Source organism: Gallus gallus, chromosome 2 (assembly GCF_016699485.2).
Source record: "Gallus gallus isolate bGalGal1 chromosome 2, bGalGal1.mat.broiler.GRCg7b, whole genome shotgun sequence".
NCBI lineage: Eukaryota > Metazoa > Chordata > Aves > Galliformes > Phasianidae > Gallus > Gallus gallus.
Genome location: NC_052533.1, coordinates 114787427 through 114814020, shown reverse-complemented (window position 1 = coordinate 114814020; position 26594 = coordinate 114787427). Strand labels below are relative to the sequence as shown.

The following is a 26594-nucleotide window of genomic DNA, read 5'->3' as shown; positions in this document are numbered from 1 at the left end:
TGTATGGCAAGTAAACTTTACAGCAGTACTGCAAGGAATTTTACAACACTTTGGGATACATTTTGTGTAGTTCAACACATTTACCATGAAATGTGGCTGTTCCTATGTAATGAGGAGTTGATTCTGAGTGTATTAAGGGAAGTGCTTGGTGCTCCACCTGTAAGTTCATAAACTTGTACCTAAATACTGGGCACGTCGGTGTTAAATTTCAAACGCAGATGTCTAAAGGAGGGCACGTCAGGTAGGCATCCATAGGGCTGTACGTACATCCCTTGTGCTTTAATGGTTCTGGAGGGATGGCAGGTGGCCCAATCATTGGCTGGTTCCTACGTGACTTGAAGGATTCGGGCCTCATTCTACATTTATGCACTTCTGGAGGGGCTCCTTTCCAACGGTTTCAAGTGCATTCCCTCATGCTGCCGTCAGAAATTGTCTCTTTCCACATCTGTGGAAATTAGTCCCTTCAAGCTCTGCTGGCTTACTGCTGCCACGGGCATCTGAGCTCCAACATGTTGGCTTGCAGGCTTCGGCAACAGATGTAGCAGAAACACTTTTCAAGTGCTAACAGTGATATTAAATTATATCAGCCCAATGAATAGCCATCATTACGAGCATGTGTGTGTAATTAGCACAAAAACCAGTGCTATCTTCTCCCATAGAAGACTGCCACCAAGTCCCAGATGGACCGTGCCAGCAACCATGTGCTGTCACTGACACATTTGTGTCATGTTTCTTTGAAAAAATAAATATTGGTCAAATACGCATGCTGAGCATAGAAGCATCTTTCTTTTTTTTGGTTCTGTGGAAAGTGTCACTGTTTCAGGAACTAACTGACTGAAGAGAGGCTGCTATCACTTGTTACATCCCAGGGCAGCCTCCTGCTGTCCAAGGGCAGGAAATCTATTGCAGGGCCAGGGCATTGTTCCAGGAAGCCGTGCAGTGCGTAGAATGGGCAGTGGGACAGCAATATAATCAAGCAAAAGTTCAATTAGTTTTTGATTTATTGTGCCACATGTTCTGCTTGTATGACTGATGTCATTAACATCAGGCTTGGCTGCCGTGTTCATCTGTCTCTGCCCAGCTCCCCAAACGTGCACGTGCTCAACAGATGGGGAGTTTCATGGGCTTGAATGGAACTGCTTATGCCACTATTGTTCTTGTGTCAAGCAATCAAACCAAATCCATTACCCACCAATAAAAAGATCAGCGCACCGTCCATTCAGCGGTGAATGGAGCAGAGGCGGTTATGCAGGGAGGATTTAATGCTTTAAAAAGGATAAAAAAAAATAATGAAGAGCAACACTGAATAGTTGGAGGGGGAAAAAAAAAAGTATAACACATCTAACTAACCCTCCCCTTATCACACCTTTGGCTATTCGGAGTCTTATAAGAAGAAGTACTCTGGATCTGGGTCATTCCTTTTCTGGTTGTAGGTATGACCTGGGGATATTTTTAAACCACAGCTAGGGTTTAATGTCAGAACAAATATTTAGCATTTCATTATGTTGAGGGTTGGCATGGATGTGGAAACTGAAGTGAGATTTAAGAGTAAAAATTTGGTCACTGCTTTATAGGCTAGGGCTTGAGTAGGTAAGCTTTGAACAACTACCTCTACAACGGTGTTGTTGCTCTGGCAATAAGTCTGTGCAGAGGGCTGACAAAAGGCACTTACGGCCCTTCCATGCAGAAAACAGGGCTGTGGAGGGCCAACATACTGCATGTTTCATCTAAGATCATCACCTGGGAATGGATTTTCCCTTATTTATGAAAGCGAGTTGGGCATTTCATTCAGCCCAGGAGGTAGTCAAGCACTGTGAATGCCTTGGGGTTTGCAGGATATCTTAACATGGCATCAAGAGAAGGACCACAGCACATCCCGAGTGACATTCTTCTAGCTCTTTGGGGATTATTCTGGACAAATCATCTTGGTTCACACAGCTACAACAGACAAAATCTTTTGAACAATAGCATGGCAGTAATTTAGACTTGGAGAGGACACCCGTGACCCCAGTGTCCAACCTAAGAAGTGCACGTAGACTTACATCAGACAATTTCACACTATCTCCCTTTAATTCCTGGTGGACTTAGAGCTCGGTCTGTAACGGGAGCAGAAAACCAAGTGTATCTATTGATTCTATAGATTCTTTTTCTTTACTTCATTGAATGATATAAAATATCCAGAAACTAGGCTAAAATTTAGTTTGCACATTTGAGTGTCTCTCTGACTGAAAACTCCCATGCTGGCATTTGGAGCCCAGGTGGCTCAAATTCCTCACTATGGGCTGCGGCACATCTCTGTTTACCAAATAGCTGAACTCCCAGTGCCATCAGTACTTGATAAAAACATGTGCTGCTGGAAGAACCTGGTGACCAAAGGTGAGTGAGGACAACTGAAGAGGAGGAGGAGGACATCTCAGGACATATCAACAGACATATGGCATCTGCCTAAACATCCACCTAACCTGATCTGCAGGCCTGAGATGGGGAAGTCGTTTGATATTGGCATGTGGGCAGAAAGGAGGACGATGTTGGTAAGTTGAAGAGCCATATGCTGTGGCAAAAACAATTAGTAAAAACAGCATAAGGCAGAAAATCCCACGGTGACCCAGAAGGTGTTGAAATGTCACACTGGGGAAGCAGAAGGGTGCTTCTCCCAAGGCCTGGATCTATTCAGGCACATCTAGAAGAAACAAGTGCAGATGCTTCTCCTGTTGGCTAAGTTTGCTGTAGCTGGAAAACTTCAAACTAATAGAACAAAACTAATTTTTAACTATGGTCACAGAAAAAAATTAATTAAAACTTGGAGTGATTTAAGACAAGCATTGAAACCTCTAGGCCTTACTTACACAGGCCTTTGAAAACAAACTGATGCCTTTCTAATACAGTGTCTTTCCAGGGGAGCCAATGGGAAGCATCCCTGTATTTTCAGCACACACAGCACTGCCAAGGGATTCCCTGGCTGGCGGAGGACAGAGCTCTCCCCAGGTCAGGTCCCCGGGCTCCTGCTGGATCTTAGACCCTCTTGCGTAAGAGGCGAATCTAATCCGTACTGAGCCACTTGAGCCTATTTCTTACCGTTAGCTGGGCAATATGATAAGGATAAACCGCAGGTATTTTTGGAATAGGATTGTGAAGGCGAATGTATGCACAGTTAACCATTTAAAAATAAGACGGGATAATACTACGCATGCACGCTGCTGACGCTTACCCTGAAACACTTCTGCGTGATGTGGTGCACGCAGTAGATTTTGTGGCCAGAAAACTGCTTGGTTTGATTTTAAAGCCACAGAATCGCAACTGACAATGACAGAAAAGTAGAACGAACAGCAAGTGCAGAATGTGAAGTTATCTTGTCATGCGTAGCCTGCTATTTTCCTACAAGTGAAAGGAAAAGACAGGTGGTGTTGCTTCCCATAGTTTCGGCTAATTCTTACAGCACTGTGCAAAACTAGTTCCAAATCAGGGTGTTGCTGTACATCTGAATGGTCTGCAGATAACTGAAGAATTCTCAGAAGTAACATTTCAGTTTGCTGGCAGCTGCATTGGCTGATTTTATCCAGATGGGAATAAGAAGACTGAGGCACTAACAAAAAACATTGTGAGCTTCACATTCACTACAGGGGATGAGGAGAGATGCCGATGTCTGCAGTCTGAAAGGGCTGATGCATGGACACCTCCTCTGGTAATCAGGAGAGGAAAGAGCAGCCAGACCTGGAAGCAGGCTGAAAGCATCCCCAGTAGTTACAGAAAGATACTGCAGGATCCCGAGGAAACAACAACAAAGCAGCCTGCTTGGTGCCTCCCGAAAAAGTTACATCTAGATAATTGGACATTCACAAATTTGCCCTAAGCTTGTAAAACACACTTGAGTAACCCCATACAATGATTTGTAAGGAGCACAATGCCCAGCCCTGTAAAGTTCAAGTCCCGTGTAGCTGGTGCCAGCAGCAGGATTGCATTGAGCTAGCATTAACGCCAGGGCCAATGCTGTGTATCCCAGCTGACATGTGGAAGCTTACAAGCGTTCGTACGCTGGTCTGGTGTAATCCACAGAAAGAATTAAAAATGCCGCCAAAGGAGGGATATGTTCAAATCAGGCTGTGATAACAGTTTATTAAGGTGCTGAACTTCAGTCACATTCGTCCTCGATTTTTCAAGCTATTTTATCAACATCCTTTATTCCACAATAAGGCACTATAATTCTTGGATGGGGCTTGCTCACTCCCATATTTTCTCTTTCAAGCATTTTAAGATTATTTTGACCACTGTCTCCTAATAAGAACATAGCCATATTTGGGTAAACAAACACCTTAATTAAAGCTTGTCACGCGGTTTCTGGATTTGAGCAGTGGGAGCTCTTTTGCTGCAGCTGCAGAAAGTATCTCACACCCTATGGAGGAACATCCATATCCACTGCTTGGATAATTATGCAAAAACTTCTTGGGATTCCTCCCATGGATAAGTCTGAAAGAGTGAGGCAGCATGAACTGCCTCCTTCCTTGCGTCTGCTGTGTCCTCAGGCAGCCATCAAGCTCCTTCTGCTGCATGTGTCACACGTGCTCTGTGGGATGAAGGTCTTTGGAGGATATCGGATTGCAATCCCTTCTCTAGAAGTTCTGTGTGAAAATGAGATTTGGTTTAAAATGATCTTAAAGGTCCCTTCCAACCCAAACCATTCTATGATTCTATGGGCACTCTGAGACCACAGTGCTAGAAAACAGGAATAGGAAATGCAAGGAGCTGCACTGAGGGTGGAAAGGCAGGACTGAGTATAGGGGGCACTCCTATGTGTAGATTTAAGCGATGGTGCCTGTCTGGAGCTGTGAGGTAGCGTAGGAGATGGTACTGTGGCAGAGGAGGATTTAGGTTGGGGTGGGAGCATTATGGAATGTCTGGCTATTCCAAATGTGGGACTTCAGAGCAACTGCTGTGTGAGAAGTGTACTAAATGGTCCTACGGCTTTGAACATGGAAGGGGAAACTGGGGACATTCTCTGGTAGCGATTATCCTAAAAGGCTTTTTGGGAGGATGAGGTGGGTGATCTGCTCTCCCTGATGATTTGGTCTTCGGCCTCTCTGCTGGCACTGCCAGCATAGGTGTCAAAGATCTTCTGCTTTAATACCTGACTTGTTTCTAGGAATCTGATTAAAGTAGATCACCTCAGATAACAGGAGGAATTAATGCTGTAAATACAGAGGAGAGAATTTTCAAGCTCATAAGCTACATAGAGGTCAGACATTTTCAAGTCGTGCAGCCTCCAAGAATTCTGATTTTCACAGAACTGATGATCTCTATTTTCTTCTGCCCTATTAGTCTTTACACTTAAAGTGCTCATCTTAATTAATTCAGTTCTGGTTGTAAGCCATTCAGCTGCTCTGTCCATTACATGGCGCATGCTGGTACAGAGGTGAGCCTAGGAGAAGGAAAAGTAAACGGGAACAGGAAGAGCTACTGAGATTTTTCATGGAATATCCTGAGAGGGCAGGGATCTACAAGGATCACTGAGTCCAGCTCCTGGCTCCACACAGCACCACCCAAAACAAAGCCCTATGTCTGAGAGTGCTGTCCAAACGCTCTTTGAACTCTGGCAGCTTGGGGCCGTGCCCACAGCCATGGGCAGCCCATTCCATGTCCACCGCCCTCTGGTGCAGACCCTGTCCCTCACCCCCAGCTGCCCCTCCCCTGACACAGCTCCATGCCGTTCCCTCGGGCCCTGTCGCTGTCACACAGAGCAGAGCTCAGCGCTGCCCCTCCACTCCCTGTGAGGAGCTGCAGCCGCCATCAGGCCTCCCCTCAGCTCCTCTGCTCTGCGCTGAGCAAACCAAGGGGCCTCAGCTGCTCCTCACACACCTTGCCCTCTTGAGCCTTCGCCATCTCTGTCGCCCTCTTTTGGATGCTCTCTAATAGCTGTATGTCCTCCTTATACTGTGGCACCCGAACTGCACCCAGTGCTCGAGGTGAGGCCACATGTGGCAAATTTAGTAGCCGCATAGTGCTTAAGCTCACCTTAGGCATTCCCCTGAATCCCAATACTTCTATATCCTCTCATTCTGACCAAAAAGCAAGAGATAGACTCCTCAGTTTCAGCCCTTTCTTTCAACTTTTTGTCCTGTGGCTGGTAACCACGTTTTTACAGTCAAGCTCAATGTTTCAGCTGTACTGTATACCTCTGTCAGTACACTGGTGAATTTACCAGTGCCTTGTTTGCTATGCAGATGTCTCCAGCGAAGCACAACGTGCTGGGCCCTCCCCATCCACCAGCTGCCCCCACACCACTGCAGAGCAGTGGTTGGTGCAGTTGGCTCAGCGCTGCTGAGCAGCTCCCTGAGCTGCCATTGCTGCCATTACAGTCAGTGATGTTATTCCCTCTGTCACCAGAAGTCAGAAACGGTTACTTTACTATCAAAATTTGTCCCTGAGCTCTGTGCTCACTTTTAATAACGGAGTAGTTCTAGTTTTAGAACTTCCATTTAAAATACAAATATAGTAGGTACGAATTACATCACCATGACCGTGCTGGGAACTACACCGGGGAGATGGCCGCATGAAGGCTGAGGGATGTGCTCTACCAGGATGTCACTGCCGCTTTGCACGCTGACCTGGCAGCTCCAGAGCAAAGCCTTCCTTCCAAAGCTCCCGCCTGGAGCACAAACCACACCTCCGGACAGTGCACAGAGAGAAATGGGAGAGAGAAAAGCAAAGGGATGAGCCAGGAACGCAGCTGTGAGCGTGTCCTGACAGGACCCGTGTGCTGTGGGAGTGGGAGCAGAGGCTGAAGCCCTCCAGGAGGGGAAGGAGTGACACAGCGTGGATGCGGCTTCAGGCCTTCCCTGCTTGGAAAGGTGACCCTGGAGAAGGACTGCAACACTGAAATGAGTTATACAGCCTGTGTGGCTTTAGTAGTGTGAGGCAAACGTGATTCAGGAACCGCCTGTGGGAATTCCCATTCCTCACTGCTCCGATAAGCACACAGTGACAGCGACCAGTCTCTTGCAAAATGGATTACAGCCACCAACAGAAATGGCTGAGCGGCCACCTCATGGTCACTGGAGACACACCGCAGGTCTGGGCTGGTGACCAGAGGGGAAAAGGCTTTCTTTGTCTGTCTGAATCCCTGCAGCACTCAGACCCGCGATCAGGGGGAAGTTCTGATCTAAATGACCATTAATCTTCCTTGGGGTGAAAAGGTCAGAACGGCAAGTTATTCAATGTTAACTGTTTTTTATGCCTGCAAAAAAGCTTCTTCTTTATTTCCAGTGTGGCCTTAGAATATAGAGCAACACTTAAACATCCCAACGCTCACAGGGATTTTTTGAAGGTGATGTCAGCTTTAGATAGATGACAAACTCCATAGAAAGTGTCAGCCCCCTACAGCTGTGTCCATAGGATACCAACAATACCACACAATGGTGTCCTTAAATTGCATAAAGGCAAGTGACAATGACACAGAATGAAGCAATAATGTATTGGAGCTGCTGACAATCGGTCTTTAACATGTGTTATCCATTTGACTGCAGGTGTAAATCAGCATTTCAATGTCAAGTTGCTAATTTAAGGCTGTATGGTCAAACACTCAGCACATCCCACGAAAAGCTCCAGCGTATTGTTAAAGTGGGTCAAAGTCACTATAAGTCAGTGAACACAGAGTTGTTGTTCCACATCAATAAACTCGTGTTTGTGCTATGATATATATTTCATGATACAGCAGTCTTAGATCAAATTAAACATGTAAGGGAGCTGAGCCCACAGTACGGCTCCTGCTGCTTCTGGATTGAGGCACTGGAACAGGCTGCTCAGGGAGGGAGGTGGTGGAGCTACCTGCCATCCCTGAAGGCGTTCAAGAAAAGGGTAGATGTTGCATCGAGCGACGTGGGTTAGTGGGCACGGTGGTGATGGGTCAGTGGTTCTATTAGATGATCTCAGTGGTCTTTCCAACCTTAATGAGTCTATGATTGTACAGGTTGACTCGTGCTGCCCACATCGATAGCAGAACCAGGCTCTGAGATGTGATGTCAGTGGCCAGCACCCTCAAAAGGATATGCCAAAATTCCTCTGCTTTTACCTGGCTGTGACTCTTCATGGCAAGCCTGAAAGTACTTTCTTTAATTCTCTCTGCTATTAATAGGAAAACAGTTAACTTAAGGGCTTGAATAAACATTCCACTGAGCTGTGTCAAGATGATCCTTCCTTTTACTGTTATTTCACTGCATGATGTTTCTACCAGCTCCCTTGTAACAGCTGTCTCAGCACAATGGTGAAAAGAGAAAATGAATGGCTTTTTTTTTTCTTTCTAATGGGAGCCCCAAACTGGCAAAATATAAAACTGCGTTCTGAAATGCTGCATTTAAGAGAACTTAAAGGAACTGAAGCTTTCATGGTGACATGTCTTTATTTTTCTTTTCTTTTTTCTGTGTGTCAGTTTCCCTGAGAAATTCAGAGCAAAGGAGTAAGCTTCTGCTTGATCTCACGTACAACTGCATAGCCACAGTCACTGTGACATACCACAGAATCACAGAAGTAATTACAGAATGCTTTGTGTTGGAAGGGATCTTAAAGCCCACCCAGTCCCAGCCCCCTGCTGTGGGCACGGCCACCACCCACCAGCTCAGTGCCCAGGGCCCCATCCAGCCTGGCCCTGAGTGCCTCCAGGGATGGGGCACCACAGCTTCTCTGGGCAGCTGTGCCAGCGCCTCACTGCCCTCTGAGTAAAGAATTTCCACCTAACAGCTAACCTAAATCTCCCCTCTTTTAGTTTAAAACCATTTCTTGTCCCATCACAACAGCTCTTGGAGAGATGAGGGAAATGATCGGTATTCCCTATTCACGAGCTAGTGTTTAACAACTATTTTGAATTTAAATTAAGTGCCTTTTTATTTAGAAAGCACACAGTGGTGGTCTGAGGCAAAATGCATACTATACTTTTAGGCTTTTGCTGTACTGCATCATGTTGCCCTTTCTCTTCTCCACAGATACACTGAGCACAGTGACAGATTTATGAGGCTGGAGATGCTGAAGGCCAAAATGTACTGCACATGTCCTGTAGCTCTGTGATGCTTAAGCAGATTTACTTGGGGGTTATGGAAGTGTCTAGAGATAGCTTTGCTGTGTGACTTTTAAGTAACACTCTTCCTCATCCATTTTTCAGGTCTCAGGGGGGTGGAAAGCCAACCACAAGACAGAAAACGACAGCTTTGGCACACTGCCTTGAAGTGATCACAATGCGACGAGGGATGAGCATTCACACACTTACCTGTAGTTTCTTCCACTTTTATTCATACAGGACAACCGTGAGAGTTGTCAGAGATTTAGCCATGTTAATTACCTGCCCCTCTGCTGCCATCTGTCACACGGCAACAACATGGAATGGAGTATTGGTGGGAACCTTCAGCCTCTGCTGCCATACCACCAACAGCTGCCTCTGATGTCACGGGTCAGTATAATAAAATAGGAGGCATTACTTTCAGAGCAGCCCTTGTAAATACTGACAAATTCCTTTGTGTATTCTTAGCTATTTAAGTCAGAAAGTAAAACTGTGACTCCACAGGGAAGGGGAAGAAATCAATCATATTCTACTGCTAACAGGTATAACATACTAGGATTTGGAGTATTGTCACGAAATACGTAGTATTTCCTGCAACTACGTACTGACTACAAAGAATAGAGCATACAGAAAGCTTCCTGAATGTACAGAGAATTACAGTGCAGTGATTGGGGTGCCATTATTTCTGGAACTTCTCCAATATTCATTTCAGTAGTCACCTGTGGCTACGGACTCACCAAGCAGACAACCCAGTAGGAGGAGTCCCTGTGCACCTCGAAGCCAACTAAAGCTTGTTTTTTTATTGAATGATTCTTGTTCATAGTTGTTACTTGGTGAGATTGAAGTTAACATGACAGAGTCAAGCATGGCTCTCAAATGTTTCCAAATAATCTTGTGTTTATAGCAAGCACGGTATTGTTCATTATTTGCATTCCAGTATCATCTCAAGGTAGCAACAGATGTATCCTGTGGGCCTTCGGCAACAGAGCTGTAACAGAAGTCTCATATGGAAGCAGTCACTCGTGCGTCACACAAATGCCCAGCCATCAGTTACAATTTCACCCCCCATCCCTACAGAAAGGAGGGGTGCACAATTCATGTGCACAATATAGCCATGTTCAAAGGCAAAGACCAGATTCTCCCAGTACAGAATAGTACAAATATGGCAGCGTCACAGAATACAACCAAATGAATCCCTTGCCACTTATTAGGAAGGCAGTCTTTGTGATAGAGGTTCCTCTGGGCAATTTCAGTTGAGGACAAGATTCAGGAGTACATGGAAAATATATGTGCTTTCCGGAACAGGCTGAGGTATTTTGGCACTGCAGCCCCTATGGCCTCTAAACCCATTCTGTTGTTATGAGTATCTCTGGTCTCCAACCAGCAGCCAACCCACCTGCTTTAACTGAACAATGAAACAGACCTGATGCCAACATCCGGGACCTACTTGTCTTCAGATCCCAGCTTAGTGCTAATTTTAGCAGATCAACACAAAAGCACAAAGGTGTATGTACGGAGCCTTCAGCTTCAACAGGCATGCTGAAGAACTGCTCCCTTCCTAGCAGACAGAAATGAGAACACCAGAGGTTAAGGGGTTCTTGCATTTGTCTTGTGCTGTGCTCACTGCATGTATCTGATGCTGAAACGGTCCGACATAAAGCAGAACCTGATTTAAATGAACTGCACACACAACCACGTATGCTTTAAATATATATATATATATAATATTAAAATTTTAGTTTCATTTCTCCCTTTCCCACTTCCCTTTCTCAGTTGACAACCAACCAGCTGGTTAACTGCTCTGAACGTGCACACTCATTCCCACGTCTAACCAGCACTCCCAGTGGGGCACTCGCAGCCATATGCTACGCCACCACTTGTTAATAGTGAACCACAGCGCAGTGCCACTTCCTCAAGCTGGTGGCTGTGCTCTGAATGGCAGCATCTGCAGAAGTTCAGCAGAAGCAATTCTTTCCCACAGAAGCAAGATACAGTTGGTAGTTTCCACAGAACGCAGCAGGAAAGGGGAACACAGAGACGAAATGACTGTGATGGATGATGTCTGGCTGTTACGTGGTTCCTGCTCAGCGTGCAACCATGCCTTATTCTATTTGCTCCTTCTCTGCATGCTTTAGATAGATCTTGAAAGAAAAGACAAATATCTGAAAATAATTTTCAAAACTTTAACCCAAAGCAAAATCTCTGGAAGCCACTTCCAAATGTGTAATAAGTATGTATGTTTCTCCTTATAAACAATAAACTACCCCCTTCAAAAGCCTTCCTTGTGAAGCAAGATGGTAAAAAGATGATAAAGTGGTAAGGAATACAGCAAGCTGACATCTTCTGGAAGGGAACTGCTCCTCCTTAATTAAAGTGACCCCACCTATTACTTAAATAGCATGGCTTCCTAGCAAAATTACAGACAATTGAAATAAAAACAGTATTTTATTAAATGTTTTGGAATACCCCTTAAGAACAGTTTTCACCTTTAACCACCTCTGAAGCACAAGAAAGCTTTCAGTAAAGCTAGATGTCTGATTCAACCTTTATGCGAGTAATACCACAGCCTACTGAGCAAGGAAAAACACAACCAAGCCTTCACTTCCAAGTGTGGTTTAGTCTAAGATGAATTCCTTGATCTTTTGGCAGCGCACAATGGGACAGAAGTGGAAGACACCCAAGTTCTTCCATTCTCTTAAGAAAATTAAATCTCCCTATCTGTAAGAAATTACCTCTGTGTTAGAAAAGAGCACACTTCTGAGCGTAGTGTTTAAGCTAATAAAGCTTCATGGAGGCCTCAAAGAGGGCAGATAAGTCTTCTTCTGTTTGGGGACGTGGTGACAGTTTAGTCACTCTCTCCTGCAGGATGGAAGAAAAATGGGATTAGAGAAGGTTGTCAACAGATTGAATCAAAGAGCAGCTAAGTGTGCGGCTGAATGACGCGCCTTTGTGCTTGTGTCCTTCACAGAGAATAACAAAGGTTTGCAAGTAAGTAATCAAGTAATTAAGGTTGAAGCATCATCAACTGTACCACACTGCCAAGAATTTATTAACTAAAAATTGCTTGTAATTAAACACATAGAAGCAAGATTAAAAAGCAGTTCAGTTGCAAACCCAAGTACTTCAAGCATGGGTCTTGCCAGACACAGACCCGTACACACTGCTGGGCAGTATTCTGTGAACAGAGCCCATTTTAAAACTCATTTGCCAGTATTGGAACGAGAAGATCAATCTTTAGGGACTGATATATTCAGATTACAACATCTCTCAAAGACCAGGGAGCTCAGTAGATGGGGACAATAGCAGTGACTGCAGCTCAGGCAGCAAAGAAAGACAGCAAGGGAAAGCAGTGAGGCTGCTTAATAAAGAGCCAGACAGCTTGGAGTCAGCTGTATTTGTGTAGGAATTCAGTTATTGCAGAAATGTGACACAACTCCACTGAACAGCCTAAAATCAGTGCCCGTGTACAGTCATGATTAGTAACTTCATGTTTTCAATAGTCAATGAATGTAACGTTTACAGAAGCACCGGGGAGATTTACAGCCACCTGCGTAGACACACTAGGAAGGCACCGTTTCTCAGCAAAGCAGTCTCTAGGTGAATGCTGTCACTTTGGCAAAAAGGAGTTTATCCTGCTATGACCTGTTTTGACATCTGCCTGCTGGGTCCATCCCTGTAAGCACACTGATTTTTCCCAGCTGAGACCAGCCAGCACACTGCGAGGTTCCTATCTGCCATGCTGGGCCACCATGGAGAGGTAACCAGCATGACCAGCATGAGCTGTGATGAGTCTGAAAAGTGTAGCTTTGTGCACATACCTCTACCTACAACAGTCACTCTGCAGGTACAGCCCATGTCTCTTCCCTCATCCCTGGTCAGCACAGAGCACCAGCACTGCCTCCACACAAGGCTGCTATGCCCCGATGCCCAGACAGCGAGGCCCCGGCTCCTCCCTTCTGACTCAGGGAAGTCTGATACAGTGCCAGTAATGAGCCATTCTGTGCCAATAATGCCCCAATCCGTGGGTCAGCAACCCCTCAGCTACCCCTGGCAGGTCTGCAGGTTTTACGTTGCTACCTCCTGCTTTCAGCTTTCCTCATCTCCCCCTCCAATCCCACACAGGACCAGCCACATTTTCCACCCTGGGACATGATGTTCTTTGCTAGTTAGGCTCACTGCTGTGTTGTGAATAGGATCGGTTTCAACAACTTCACTTAAAAAGGAAAACAAATTTCTGTTCTAACTTGGAGTACAAATTAGAACACCCAACACGGTTCCCAGTCTGCAGCCTGCACTTCACAGCACGGAATGCATCCTGCAGATTTATTAGCAGCACCAGTTGCAACGTGCAGCCTTGCCAACGTGAACGGGTGGGTGCTGCATTCTGAAGAAAGCCTACTGCAAGATGGAAGGAAAATTTATCAAAGGCTGTATGGACTACCTGTGTGGGTAATCAACTATTAAGGAACACAAATACATCTGCACCGTGGTATATCCCGTGTCCAAAAATGAGGTTTGAGAAACTACCGGGTTACCTTGTTTTACACAGCACAATTAATCAGCGCAGCGAGAGGACAGTAAATGAAATAGAAGTTTGTTTGAGACCAAATCTGGGCAAAGAACAGAAGGCAGCACGCACTCCATCTCACCGAAAATGAAAACTTAAACTATGCAGAGGAAAGAGAAGTTGACTGCGCCTCATTTTCTCCACTATGGTTGTTTTCATGTAGGACTAGAAATAACATTTGCTTGGAAAGAAACAGTTCTGCTTTTAAAGAAATCTGTTCTATTTTGTTTGACAAGAAAAACTTTTACTTTCTGTCTTACCTGAGGCAGAGTGCCTTTGACTAATGCAGGGATGTCTGCTTTAGAATAACCGATTGCAGCCAAGCCATCATCAACATTCAGATCAAACAGGAATTTCCGGAGCGTGTCTGCCAAAATCAACCCCGCATCTTTGATTCTGGCAGTGCGGATGTCAGCTCCTAAAATAAGACATAATGCCTTGACTGTAGGGTGGAGAGAGAGGAGGAAGCCTGTTCTGGACTTAATTTAATCATAATATCAGCTGAATACATATCCATACATAACAGCCGCTGCTCTAAAAGCAACATGTAGTAAGAAGAGGAGTCAGTCTTCATTTGGAAGTTGGAATAATTTGCGAGAAGTAAAATAAAACAAGATCGGGAGAAGCAGGTAACTGCTGCCAGAAGGACTAACTGCCACATGAAGTTAACTTCCCCTCCCTCTGTGCTTACAGGGAGAAGCACTTTTCAGTCTGACTAACTGCTGGGAGGAAAGCAGCTAGCACACGAACGTCAGTGGTATTTATTTTTATGGACAGTGTGCCAAACGCCGGTTTTATTTCAGGCCTTGAGTTTGCTGACATCTAGAGGATGAGGAAACCAGTGACAAGCAATTTTCTCCTCCCTGTTCTGTTCTATTACGCATTCAAAGAGAGGATGAGAATGTGTGGGCTGAGAAAGACAGGAGACGGCAGGGCAGTGTTTAATGGGTTACAGCGATCCTAAAGTTTGAACGCGTGCTGACGTGTAGAGCCATGCAGAACTGAAGAGGAGGAACTGGTATATCTGAAACATCTGCTCAACAGCAATGGAAGCTTCAATGTAAAAGGAAAGGTTATTGATATTCCTTACAGAATAGCTTGCTCCCCTTTCTGCAATGAATGCTCAGGACCGTATTAAAATTAAAAATTATATGGCCAGATAGAAGACAGCTTCCTCCATATGTCTTCTTTCCCAAGCAAGATGAGCCAAATTTATTCTCTGCGTAACCTCAATGATGTTACACGAGAGCTATGCTGGGTCCAAGCTCCATACTGAGAGAATGAGTAAGAACACAACATAGCTACAGGAAAAATATTTTCTGTGATCCTCATGCAGTTCGAGAGTGACTAAGGGAACAGGAGAGCAATAAGCTCACTTGAGTGTCTCAGACGTTTGGGTAGCAAGAGTGGCAGTACTGCAGTAGGGACTGTCTGGGAGAACTTGATAAAGAACATATGGCAGTCTGGTATGAAGACTTATGCTACTGGAATTATGCCACGCTACCTAAGTTTACCCTGGGTTTTGCTGTAGAGGAGTGATGAGAACACAAAGGCAATTCCAGTACCTTCAGATAGTAAAGTGAAAAGGGAAAGGAACAGAGGCAAAAAAGTAAATGCGGAGGAGAGTTTCAAAACACAGCTATAGTTCTGTGACTTTCTTTTTTCATCATCCTAAAGGACCCATCAGCCTTTGATGGCACTCCGCAAATATCTGGCCACACGCACGCCTACTTCAACTGTTTAAGAATCCTCCCAGGGGGGTAATTAAGCTTTCTCTGGCTGTACCCAAATTCACAGCTGCATATTCATACAACATAACTATTTAGTAATCTTCTCCACGTTATAAAATACTTTCTTAGTCACCGTATTTGGCAACGTGACAGATTTGAATCAGCTACTGGAGTCAGTTGGATTCCAGACCTGAATAAAAAGTAAATAGCCCAGTTGGGAATTAACAAGTTCATTTCCACGTGTCATCTCAGCAAAGTCAGTCACTTTATAGCACGGCAGGCACTAACATAGTTTAAATTTCTATTGAGAAAATTAATGGAGCTTTTAGAGGCAGAATTTCTGGCAGCTGTTCATACCACAGAACCTAAAGGAACTGCTTTTTCACTCCTACTTTTAAAATGGGAGAGCCAGAGATCAAATCCTCCGACGTGCACTGTGCAGGCCAGTTTTCCAACAACATTTTCTTAGTCTGCTTTATGTGAGCTGAATGTCATTGCTATAGGAACACAGGCATTTTGTAGCTTAGCAGATGATTCCAGCTACGCCTGCATTCTGTTTCTGACCACAGACAGGACCGCGTACTTTGGAGGAAGGCTGAACAAACTTCATAATCAGCAATTAAAAAGTAATTTGAATTAATCCCTCCCCACCGATCTATTTTTTTTTCTGACCATGTTTTACGTCCTCTTTAATGTGACCGTGATATTTTCATCCTCTACATAAAAGTCCCACTCTTTGATGGACCCCGCGATGCCTTCAGATTACTTCTACGGGGAAGCTGTACATGTGACTGGATTGCTGTGACTTGCATGCAGAAGGTTGACCATACAAGGGATTGAATACAAATTTCCCAAATACCAGGAGAGCTGCCCTACCCACTTTCTCTCTGCTGTCTACACTGCTGTGCATGTGACTGCGATTGCTCACTGCTCAAAACAGCAAGCATGGGCATTAGCAGCAGTGTAGCTACAACACAGAATGTAGCACAGGCAGAAAAGCTGACCTTAGGTGTAAATAAAATAGCCCATGGGGGAGCCACGATACCACAGCTAGACTGCTAACAGCTCCAGCAACACGCAGCTGAAAGCTAGTTTATTATACACAGTTATGCTGGGGGTGCAGTGAAGAGTATCTTATCTCCAGGACACCTTCCAGCAATGGGTTGCACAGATTTACAAAGGGCTGTATGAAAATGTAATTTTTAAATGTGCTGTCAGCTTGCAGCATTTACTTTTATGACGATAAGAAGCAGAAAAGCCCTCTTCTGAGCCATCACAGATGTGACTGCAGAACAGCTACACAATGCTTTCCCTTGAAGTTGTCCACTCAGAAATTCCATCACCTACAAATAAGCTTAGGTCTACGTTAGAAGGACCGAAAACCACAGTTACAGTTTGCTCTCGAAAAGAGCAGGAGTGTTCCAGAACATCACTGTCCTAATTCAGTGCAACAGGAGGGAATTTGTTAGGCAAAATACTTCCTTTTAGGTAACAGATGCACCTGAGTACCGGTTTGTTTTATGGTATCAGTGCTACAGTAACCCCTCTCCATAAAGCACTGAGAGACTCCCATCACAGTTATGCTCTGTTGATTTACACAATTATCTATAGCTCATGTCAGCTTTCCAGTTTTCTAGCCAAGAAGCAGAGTTCTCCAGCTTGCTTCTCTCATTACATTATTCAGTACAAAAAATTAGACTCCAGAAACCAACATTTGTTTTTTAAACACAAAAACTCCACAACAGCCACTACAATTGCTTCCACACACATTTTTTTCCCTCCCCAAAAGGCATTTTGGAACAACTTTTGTAAACATGAGTAAGTTGAATCCATAGAGATCCTTACCTAATATCTCTGCAGCTTCCAAGTGCCGCTCAGGATGTACCTGTGCTGTGAAAGCAAACACTGCTGGGGATGTCAGCACCACAGAAAGGCCATGTGGCTTGAAAAAAAAACACAAACATATGTATACATATATGTATACATATAAGCACATTAATAGCACATCTGTTTGCATTTTCAATGTGCTTTGGCGCTCATTAATGTGAGATAACAGGGAATATAATAAGAAAACAAAAATGAATCAAGTTTTACCACTAAAGAGTGATCCACATTATAATCCTTTGGTTTATAAGTTTTCACCAAACCAGAAATAGGGTAAGACATTCCATGGCTGGAACAGAGAATAGAGAGAAAGAGATTAGGGCAACTTGCATAGTATTTGGAAAATGTATGCTCAGTCCCTTGTGCAGTCAGCCTTCTGTATGCAAGTCTTAGACACAGACACACAAAGGGTATTCAGGCACAGACACAGTATGGATATCAGGTATAGATAACCCTCAGTCTCTGCACCTTTGCAACCCAGCTGTAAAAACAGCAAGAGCAGCAGCTCCTTGCACTGTGAGTGTGAAGATCTTGTATTACTCCACTGACTCAACAAAAAGATGCTCAGGTACTAAAGTAATGCAAACATGCCAAAAATAACAAACTGCACTCCCACCTGATCACACTGCATGAGAAAAATAACTACGTTGTTAGAATATAACTCAAGAGTGGACTTGCTTAACCAAAAGAAATGAAAAGAAAGACTGCTAATAATTCAGGCTTCAGCTTTGCTTGTCTGAGATTTTCATCCATATGAAACTAGTATGCATTACAATATTACTACAGCTCATTTCAACCTGCTGAACACCTGCCCCATGGGCAAACTCTGCCAATTGCAGCAGTTCAGGAATGGCACAAGACTACCTCAGCGCTGCCTGACTGCAGAGCAGCTGACACAGAATTCAACATTCTGGCTGTCCTCGATTCTTTTTCTCTAACCATAGTTCTTACTTTTGTGGTCAGGAAAGGTAAAGAGGGCTGTGTTTTGGAAATCTCACAAGATTTGACTGGAGTATCACAAGCCACAATACACAAACCTTCAATACATTTACACACCAAGAACTATCAGCGTCTCACAGGATACGGTTCTCCCTGAGATAAACAGCAACATGCTACAATGTCTTATCATATACCCTGGAAAAAAAGGCAGCAATGCCTGTGAAGGGATTAATATTTCCTGTGCTTACCAGAGATGAACGCCAGCATTGCCAAAGCCAATACCAGCAAAAGCACTTGCAAGGTGCATGTTGGCTCTTGCTTCACGGTCTTCAGGGTTTCTGATGGCTCTGCACACCATGGAGACAACAGTACCAGTGAATTCCCGCATGGAGTAGAAAATCAGGGCAGAGAAGGGAAAAATGGTTTCTTTACAGATTTACAAAAAATCTCCCAGATAAGCTGAGGAAAAAAAGTGCTGGAAATGGGATCAGTTTGTCACTTCAGCCAAAGAGCAATCCTGATCAGAAGATCAAACTGCTTCAGTGAAGGGTGTCTTTCCTTTCACTTTGCCAAAAACTGAGTAAATAGGGTTAAATGAGCTGTATCCAGTTTAGTGGTGGTTTCAACAATTCTGTCAAAGAATTCAGACAACCCCATGTGCAGATCCAGGACCATTTCAGCAGGTGCTGCTCTGAACCCTACCACCCATCAAACCTCCCTGCCTTCACTCACATCAGGCTGCTGGTAGAGGTTAACAGCAGGGATAAAAAGTCTCGGGAATAGATTCCATAGAACAACAGAAGACACTTAGAATGGCCAGGTTTTGTAAAAAGTCTTCAACAAAGTAACATACTGAACTTCAACACAAACTTACATTGTATATAAAAGTTTTATACAGACCAAAAGTTCACAGCTAAGGATCAAATCCAACTCCCCATTAAGTCAAAACTTAATTTAAGCTGAAGGCATTAGCTAGTTTTCAGTAAAAGCATAACTTTGCACATTTTTACATGAATGGGGTTATCTTCTCGATGGATGCATCTGTACACTAATTTACACTGAAAGCTATGAAAATGACACCAGCGTGATGTCTCATTCAGTTTAAGTATTCCACTCACAATGCCAAAGAAAGAGGATTCTTCAAAAATACATGATTTCTTCTCTCATATTAACTGAGTGATGATAAATACTTTTTATTGAGGACTTCTAAAATAGATCCGCAGAAGCATTAAAAGCTACCTCTACAGGAGTAATCCTAACTCAGGAGAAACTCAAGGTAGAAAATGTAGGTTTAATACATTACTTCAAACTAAACCTCGAGTTTTTCTTTTTGAGCACTGAAGACTAAATATTCTGTGAGGAGGGATGGCTGTTAAAGGTATTACCTTTTCAAATATTTAGCTACGATGCGTAGGGCATGAAGAGCCCAGACATCACTGATGGGGTTGCTGCCTTGGTAAGCTGGTCTGTTGATTGGATTTGAAGGGCAGGGACTGCGCATCTTGTATGGAAGAGCGGTGTATGATTCAAGAGCATGGCTAAAAGGAAGGTTAAACAATGAGTTATTAAAGTGGGGGAGCCCACTGCCAACAGTATTATCTCCCAGATAGTCATAAAGCTGGTTACATGAAGTGGGGGCTCTGCCTACATTGCTACACTTAGATGTACAAACTGCAGACAGAACATCTTTAATTACAAAGAAATGCCGTTAGGCACTGTAGGTCAGAACAACTCACCAAGCTTGAGAAGTCACACAGCTTCCTTATGCATCTATTACTCTAACGCACGTAGCACCCAGAAGCAAGGCAAGTTCTGACTCCCAGACTATAAGCTTCTGTGTATTTTGAGCAGTTAAAAGCTGTAGGTTAAAGCTGAGGATAGATTTCCAACAAGTGAAAAGCGCATTACAATTAAGAGGAAAGTATAACAAAGATCACCTTAATAAGAACAAGAGAGGAAGAAAAAAGTTCATTTTCAACTCCTCAAGTACACTTTTTCTACAGCCATTAAGCAAAAATAGAAAGTTGCAATAAAATCAAGCAGTAGCCTACACAGAAAACTCACCAAAGCACATCAAAGCCACTGTTGGCCACTATTCGCTCAGGCATAGACAGTGTGTGCAAAGGATCAATGATACCCAGCGTTGGCTTGATGGCTCTTGAAGCAATACCTGCAATATATTTGAGGGAAGTGAGTTAAAGAGTTTTTACAACAAAACAGGACCACAGAAGTTTAATGTTCAATACATACAAATAAAGAAGAGAAATGATTTGAAAATACATAGAGAAAAGCAAAGGGAGAGAAAGGGAGAACTACGAATCTAAATCTTACTGAAGTCCCCATAAGAGACTGCTGCCTGAAGTAAATTACACCAGTGTTCTCTGTCACTCTCCTTGAGTAGACTGTACTTTTATTTACTGTATCTTCAGATCTGTGACCTCTGCCTTCATATCATGGCTAAGGTGACACAGATGTAGCTTTGAGAGAGAGAGAGAGAGCCATGCAGACAGACAGACTGACTGACTACATATAGATTATGAAACTCTGAGCTACGGTCAACAACTTCTCAGCACACACGTTTGGGTCCCAGCCACTGCAGACATAGCATATAAAATCCACATGTTTTGAAATAAAACCTCAGAATAGCTGTGAAGCTTAAGATGACATTTTAGCTGTAATCCTTATTTTCCAGAGATGAAAAGGTCAAAGGAAGACAGTGCCCTTTATTTGCACAGCATCTCAGACCCGAGGTTTCAGAAGTCAGGAAAGGGAACATTTGGTTGCAATTACAAAACAAAGAAGCATAAGTCTTAAAAACAGACAGAAAAATACAAAGGAAATAAGGAACAGTTGGTTGACCCTGAATGTAAGTAGAAATTTCCTTTGCTATTAACATTTTCTGCCATTTAAAGACTTGAAGGATTTTAGTATCCTGGTTTGCCTTCAAACTGTAATCCACTGTATTGCACAGGCATTTCATTATGTTAATATGCTATAAATTTAATTTGAGGAGGAAACCTTTAAGCTTCAAATTTGTCTGTGGCAGTTGAATCAAATGAAATGACATCTGAAATGACAGGCAGTATCCCTCTTGTTCAAGGCGAGGAAACAATGAAGACATTGGGATACAAAAATTGTTTTGAATAGCAAACAAAAAGTCTCACCAGTTTTTACTTTAAGCTCCTTGAAGTCAAAAATGGCAACACCAGTGGTTTCGCTTCCAGTTCCAGCTGTTGTAGGCACTTAAAGAAAAGAACAAGGACAACAACATATAATAAATAATACCTATTAACACAAAATAAATCATGGAATCGTAGAAACATAGAATGGTTTGGGTTGGAAGGGACCTTTAAGATCACCTAGTTCCAACCCCCCGGTTTTAGGCATGGACACCTCTACTAGACCAGGTTGCTCAAAGCCCCATCCAGCCTGGCCTTGAATGCCTCCAGGGAGGGGGCATTCAAAACTAATAAATAAAAACAAATATCTAATAGACAACAAATATTCCCACCAAATAAATAAATATACAATAATAGTGCCACCACAAGGGCAAGATCCACGAAATCCTGGAAGTATTCCTGATTGGAAGCCAATGGGTCAAAAGAAATAGCCTCTTTGATTGCTTTTCTTGGTAAAAGGTTGTCACACTCAACTCAATAAGACCAAGTAACGACAAAATCTGTGAAGCAAACAGCAGATTTACTGCTGAATACAGCTAGAGGAAAAGTAAGGTCAAAGGGAGGGGAAAAGATCCTCTGTGAGACCACAGAAACGGATCCTCTTCTCTTCCCCCTCACCCCCCCCACACACCTCTGCTGCAATGCATTTACCTGCAATGAGTGGCTTAAGGGGCACAGTGACAGCCTTTCCCTTCCCTATAGGAGCGTTGACATAATCCAAGAAGTCTGACGTAGGGCTGGAGGCATACAGGTTGGCAGCCTTACAGGTGTCTATCACAGACCCACCTCCAACGGCAACATAGGCATCAAATTCCCCCTTTTTAGCAAACTCAATGGCATCCAGGAAACTTGGAAAACAAGGAAAGCTTTCCAATTAGTCAGGGGGAAAACAGCACACGGGAAAACAATTAAGGCTGATGTATAGGTCACAAAGAGGTGTTCAAATAGCTGCAGTGCATGCTGAAAGAGCCTCCGCACCCCTTTAAGAAACATGCTGTCAGAAGCAGTACCTCTGATCTGTTGGCTCCACCCGGACGTTATCATACATCTGAAAGTTTATACCAGATTTTGTCAAGGAATTCAACACTGCATCTACAGGAGGCAGTTGGGAGAGGTTTCTATCTGTCATCAAACAAACTCTTTTAGCACCCAGATTCTGCAGGTCCTACAGTAACAATGAAATTAAAACAAACAATTGGTGTGGAATCACACACTGACCTATTTAAATTCTACACCGAAACAGCTGAATCATTTAGCAAAACCTTGAAAAGCAGGTGCTTCTTGTAAGACTTCTGAAACAATAATAACTAAAGAAAAAAGAGGAGTCGCAGATACATACCTACGGGACTACATGGACATACAGTGGAGGTTCAGATAGATACACAATATATGAGCTTTCACATATTAAATGGGCTGTCAGCACTAGCAGCCCTTTAGAAAATAACTCTTAACCAGCGATGGATTTGCATTAACAGTGCTTACCATGCCAATCTCTTTAGTGACTCCTTCTCCATATCGGATGTTTGAAATGGCCATCTGCAAAATAAAGAGCATACTTTTTTTGTAGAAAAAGAGAAGATATGTCATCAAGCCCCAAGCAATCAAAATGAAATTTACATATTTACTAATGCAAGCACTTGTTAAATGCCATGTTTGATAGTAAAAAGCATTCTATTTTTAAATCAAATATACTTTATTATTAAATCTACCTCAAATGCATAGTCTGTATTTCTCAGGGTAGCCCGCTCAGGAACTGAAATGAAAATTAAACATTAAAATTAAGGAACAAAAAGTGACCTCAATCTCTACAGCAATACTAAAGATGACAGATTTCTTTGCTTTTCAAATCACCAAAACATTGGCACGGGTCGTCTTTGCTCGTCTGGGTAACACCCATTTTGTCCTCAGCTGTTTGTGCAATTAAATGATCTCAGTACTTAGAATCATAGAACCATTTGAGTTCTTTTGATTCATAAGATTCAAGATAGTTTTTCATTCCTTACGATTTCATTCCTATACAAATTGAGTAAGTTAGCAGGAAATTTGCACAAGAACTTGTAATATATATGAATTTTTATGCACATATGGTAAATACATACAGCTGAGTATCTGCAGGGCATACAGAATGCTCCATACTGTTTGAGAGTTGTTACAAATGCACAGGGCCTACGTGATAACCTTCAGAACAACGTGCATGACAAAAACAAGAGACATCCTCCATACACCTCTGAACTGAAAGTGCCTTTTGTGCGTGTGGAAACTATTATGATAGGTGTTTATACTTCTTTTTACTTCTTACTGGTCCTGAACTTATAGGTGACACTGAACTACTTGCCTGAAAATTAAGAAACTGCATGCATAGCTAATAATAAATAGAGTTTTTATATGAATCGATGTCACTATCAACATTATTTAGTAGAAATAATATTTGTAAGGACAGTACTTCAATCATGACTTCTCTTTGCCATATCATTCTTGCATGAATTTTCACAAAATTCTCTTTTGCATATCCTGATGCTGTCACAAAGTGAAACAAACCACATCAACTGAAACAGCCCATTCGTCTCCAAGAAAAGATCAGATGAGGCATTCTACTCTTCCAGCTGAAGTCATGCCTTCTGTCTGCTATATTAATTGAAAAAAAAAAAAAGTGATTGGATTCAGATCCAATGAGTGAAGCCATAATGAGTCTTACAGACACTCTGGGGTGCACTGAAGCACTGACCCACAACAGTAACAGATAGATGTATTAAAATCCTTTATGTGCATTCTATTCAAGCCCAGGCCAGCTGCTGTCCGCTCTTTCATTGCCATCTCTTGCCAGGCTGTACGTGTTTGACCTCTCCTGAAGCATGGATGTGCTGTACTCCCAGTCATTAATTTGACAGGCTAAGAACATGTCCAAGAGATTTACTCACTTGCTTTCTGATGATATAATAGGTGACCTGCTGTTATTTTCTTGTGCAAAACTTAACTTACAGGAAGAATTTTGGTGAGTTCAAAAACTGCAGCATTTCCCTCAACACTACCAACAATCACAATGAACAATATACATATATTTTTTGCTAGTCACTGTTAAGCCAATCCCGTTACTTACAGACCTACGGAACTGATATCACCTTGCTACTTTATACAACCAATTTCTGCCTAAAACTTAGAGAGCGTTCTTAATTAAGATTTCTAGTTACAAGGGTTTAGTTTGAATTGACTGAGGAGGTAATCAAGTAGAAAAAAATGGGATTCTATTTCTCAGCTGTGCTTTTGTCTTGCTCTATGATGGTCTTGGGCAAAATAACTACCTGAACATACACTGGTAAATGTAAAATGGCAATGATAATTCTTTAAAAAGTGTCTTCAGTAAAGCACAAGAAACAAAACCACTCAGAACCACTCATTACTAAAATTACAGCCCCAAATATGAATTCTTCCAGAAATTATATCTATTGTATCTTGTATTGTACCCTTAGAGTATTAAGAGTGAAACGTGAGGAACAAGAACATGTGGAGACTAAACGGCACATGGTTATTCACCTGGACTCCCAAAACAGAAGCTCCTGCAGAGGCACCTCCATCACCAGTGTGGCTTCTCCTGCTCATGTTCCTGAACCCTGACCTAAGTGAGTCACCTCCTCTGGACTGACTGCGTAAAAAGCCTGAGATGGCAATCCCCACATTAAAGCACATCTTTCTGAATAGCTCCTTTTCATTCACTTCATTTGTTTCTTTTTAAAGCATAACAGATATACATTTTCCCCCTCAGATGCAGTTGTGAAGCTGAGATGGCTCAGGTGACAGCAGAACTACTGTCCAGCTGTAGACATTGTACTTGACAAAGGAGGCAGTCCAGCATGAGAAGCTCCAGAGAAATGCAGTAAGGGAGAGAAGAGCTCTGAAGGGCACGTTGTGTGATCAAAGATGACATGCAGGAGTTGTTCAGGCAAGAGAAGGAAGGGCTGGGAATGGAAAGCCCAACTTATGCCATGACAAATGGAAAAAAAAAGTTATAATCAAAAATGGAATAAAACTGAGTCTAGTACACAGGGCACACAACTATTAGAGAGAATCCACAGGAGAGCTACAAAGATGGGGAAGCATCTGGAGGGCAAGATATATGAGGATCAGCTGAGGCCCCTTGGTTTGCTCAGCACAGAGCAGAGGAGCTGAGGGAGGCCTGATGGCGGCTGCAGCTCCTCACAGGGAGCGGAGGGGCAGCGCTGAGCTCTGCTCTGTGTGACAGCGACAGGGCCCGAGGGAACGGCATGGAGCTGTGTCAGGGGAGGGGCAGCTGGGGGTGAGGGACAGGGTCTGCACCAGAGGGCGGTGGGCATGGAACGGGCTGCACAGGACTGTGGGCACGGCCCCAAGCTGCCAGAGTTCAAAGAGCATTTGGACAGTGCTCTCAGACATAGGGTTTGGTTTTTATGTGGTACTGTGCAGAGTCAGGAGTTGGACTCAATGATCTGTGTGGGTCCTCTCCAACTCAGGTCACGCTGTGACTATGACTATGCGCAGCAGCAGCCAGCTTCTGTGCAGCCTGCCTTTTAGCAGGGGGAAGGAGGGCAGGACACGCTGGCTGCAGCTTATATGGAGACACGGGATCTCTCCAACGAAAATCTTTATTATTGCACAGCTGCAAAATATGAGACTGCCCACCTTACGCTTTCACTGCTCTCTTTTCTACCCGTTACGTGCACCCCCTACCCAGGCAGTATGTGTAACTGATGGCCACGATGCCACGCTGAATTACTTCAGACACACAATTTAAACCATACCTTGGGAATAAGTGTGGCTGTGAGTCGGGCACCAACATCTAGACGGCAAGAAAGAAAAAAAAAATCACCAAACAAAAAAACACAACACAAAAACAAAAGTGACGTTTAAAGGGTAAAAAACTAAGGCAGAAAACCCGAAGGTATCCCTCCCAGCCTCTTGCAGGCATTCGGTCACCCCGTCCGAACGCGCGGCGCATGCCGCCCCCTGCTGCTCCCCGCCCGCCCCCTCGGGCCCTGCCCGGCCGCACTCACGCCGCCCGCTGCAGCTGCCGCAGGAGGCTCACGGCCCTGTCCCGCCCGGCCGCCATCGCGCTGCAGGGCCTGCTGGGACGGCGGCGCCGCGGGGCGGGACGGCGGGGACCTTTGGCCGCAGCGGTCGCCGCTCAGCAGCGTTAACGCACTGTCAGCTTTTATTTCGGGTTCATAGAATCATAGAATTGCTCAGGTTGGAAGAGACCTTAAAGATCATCGAGTCCAACCACG

General features: G+C 43.7%; 1 protein-coding gene across 3 annotated transcripts; it reads right to left on the bottom strand.

Moving 5' to 3' along the window:
• Positions 1-9808: 9808 nt before the first annotated feature.
• Positions 9809-26434, bottom strand: ADHFE1 (alcohol dehydrogenase, iron containing 1). Of its 3 annotated transcripts, XM_015282749.4 has the most exons (15): positions 26364-26434; positions 26112-26149; positions 23049-23092; positions 22822-22875; positions 22350-22504; positions 21991-22187; positions 21325-21402; positions 20225-20330; positions 19546-19698; positions 18409-18507; positions 17432-17510; positions 17183-17279; positions 13868-14025; positions 11773-11899; positions 9809-11181 (listed from the first exon to the last, which is right to left on the bottom strand). In XM_015282749.4, the coding sequence occupies exons 1-14, from the start codon at positions 26417-26419 to the stop codon at positions 11816-11818; spliced, it is 1398 nt and encodes a 465-aa protein (XP_015138235.2). In that variant the 5' UTR covers positions 26420-26434; the 3' UTR covers positions 9809-11181; positions 11773-11815. The 3 variants fall into 3 exon arrangements, with proteins under 3 accessions (XP_015138235.2, XP_015138234.2, XP_015138236.2); XM_015282748.4 differs by lacking the exon at positions 9809-11181 and having other exon boundaries at positions 11467-11899; XM_015282750.3 differs by lacking the exons at positions 9809-11181; positions 23049-23092 and having other exon boundaries at positions 11467-11899.
• Between the last annotated feature and the right edge of the window lie 160 nt (positions 26435-26594).

What these genes read in the sequence shown, in the direction of transcription:
- ADHFE1 (XM_015282749.4), bottom strand. Translation starts at nt 26,419, where the DNA reads ATGGCGGCCGGGCGGGACAGGGCCGTGAGCCTCCTGCGGCAGCTGCAG. An exon ending in ATACAGACTATGCATTTGAG is followed by an intron (nt 22,876 to 23,048) that starts GTAGATTTAATA and finishes TTTATTTTGCAG; the next exon opens with ATGGCCATTTCAAACATCCG. An exon ending in ATGTGGATCACTCTTTAGTG is followed by an intron (nt 17,280 to 17,431) that starts GTAAAACTTGAT and finishes TTTTTTTTCAAG; the next exon opens with CCACATGGCCTTTCTGTGGT.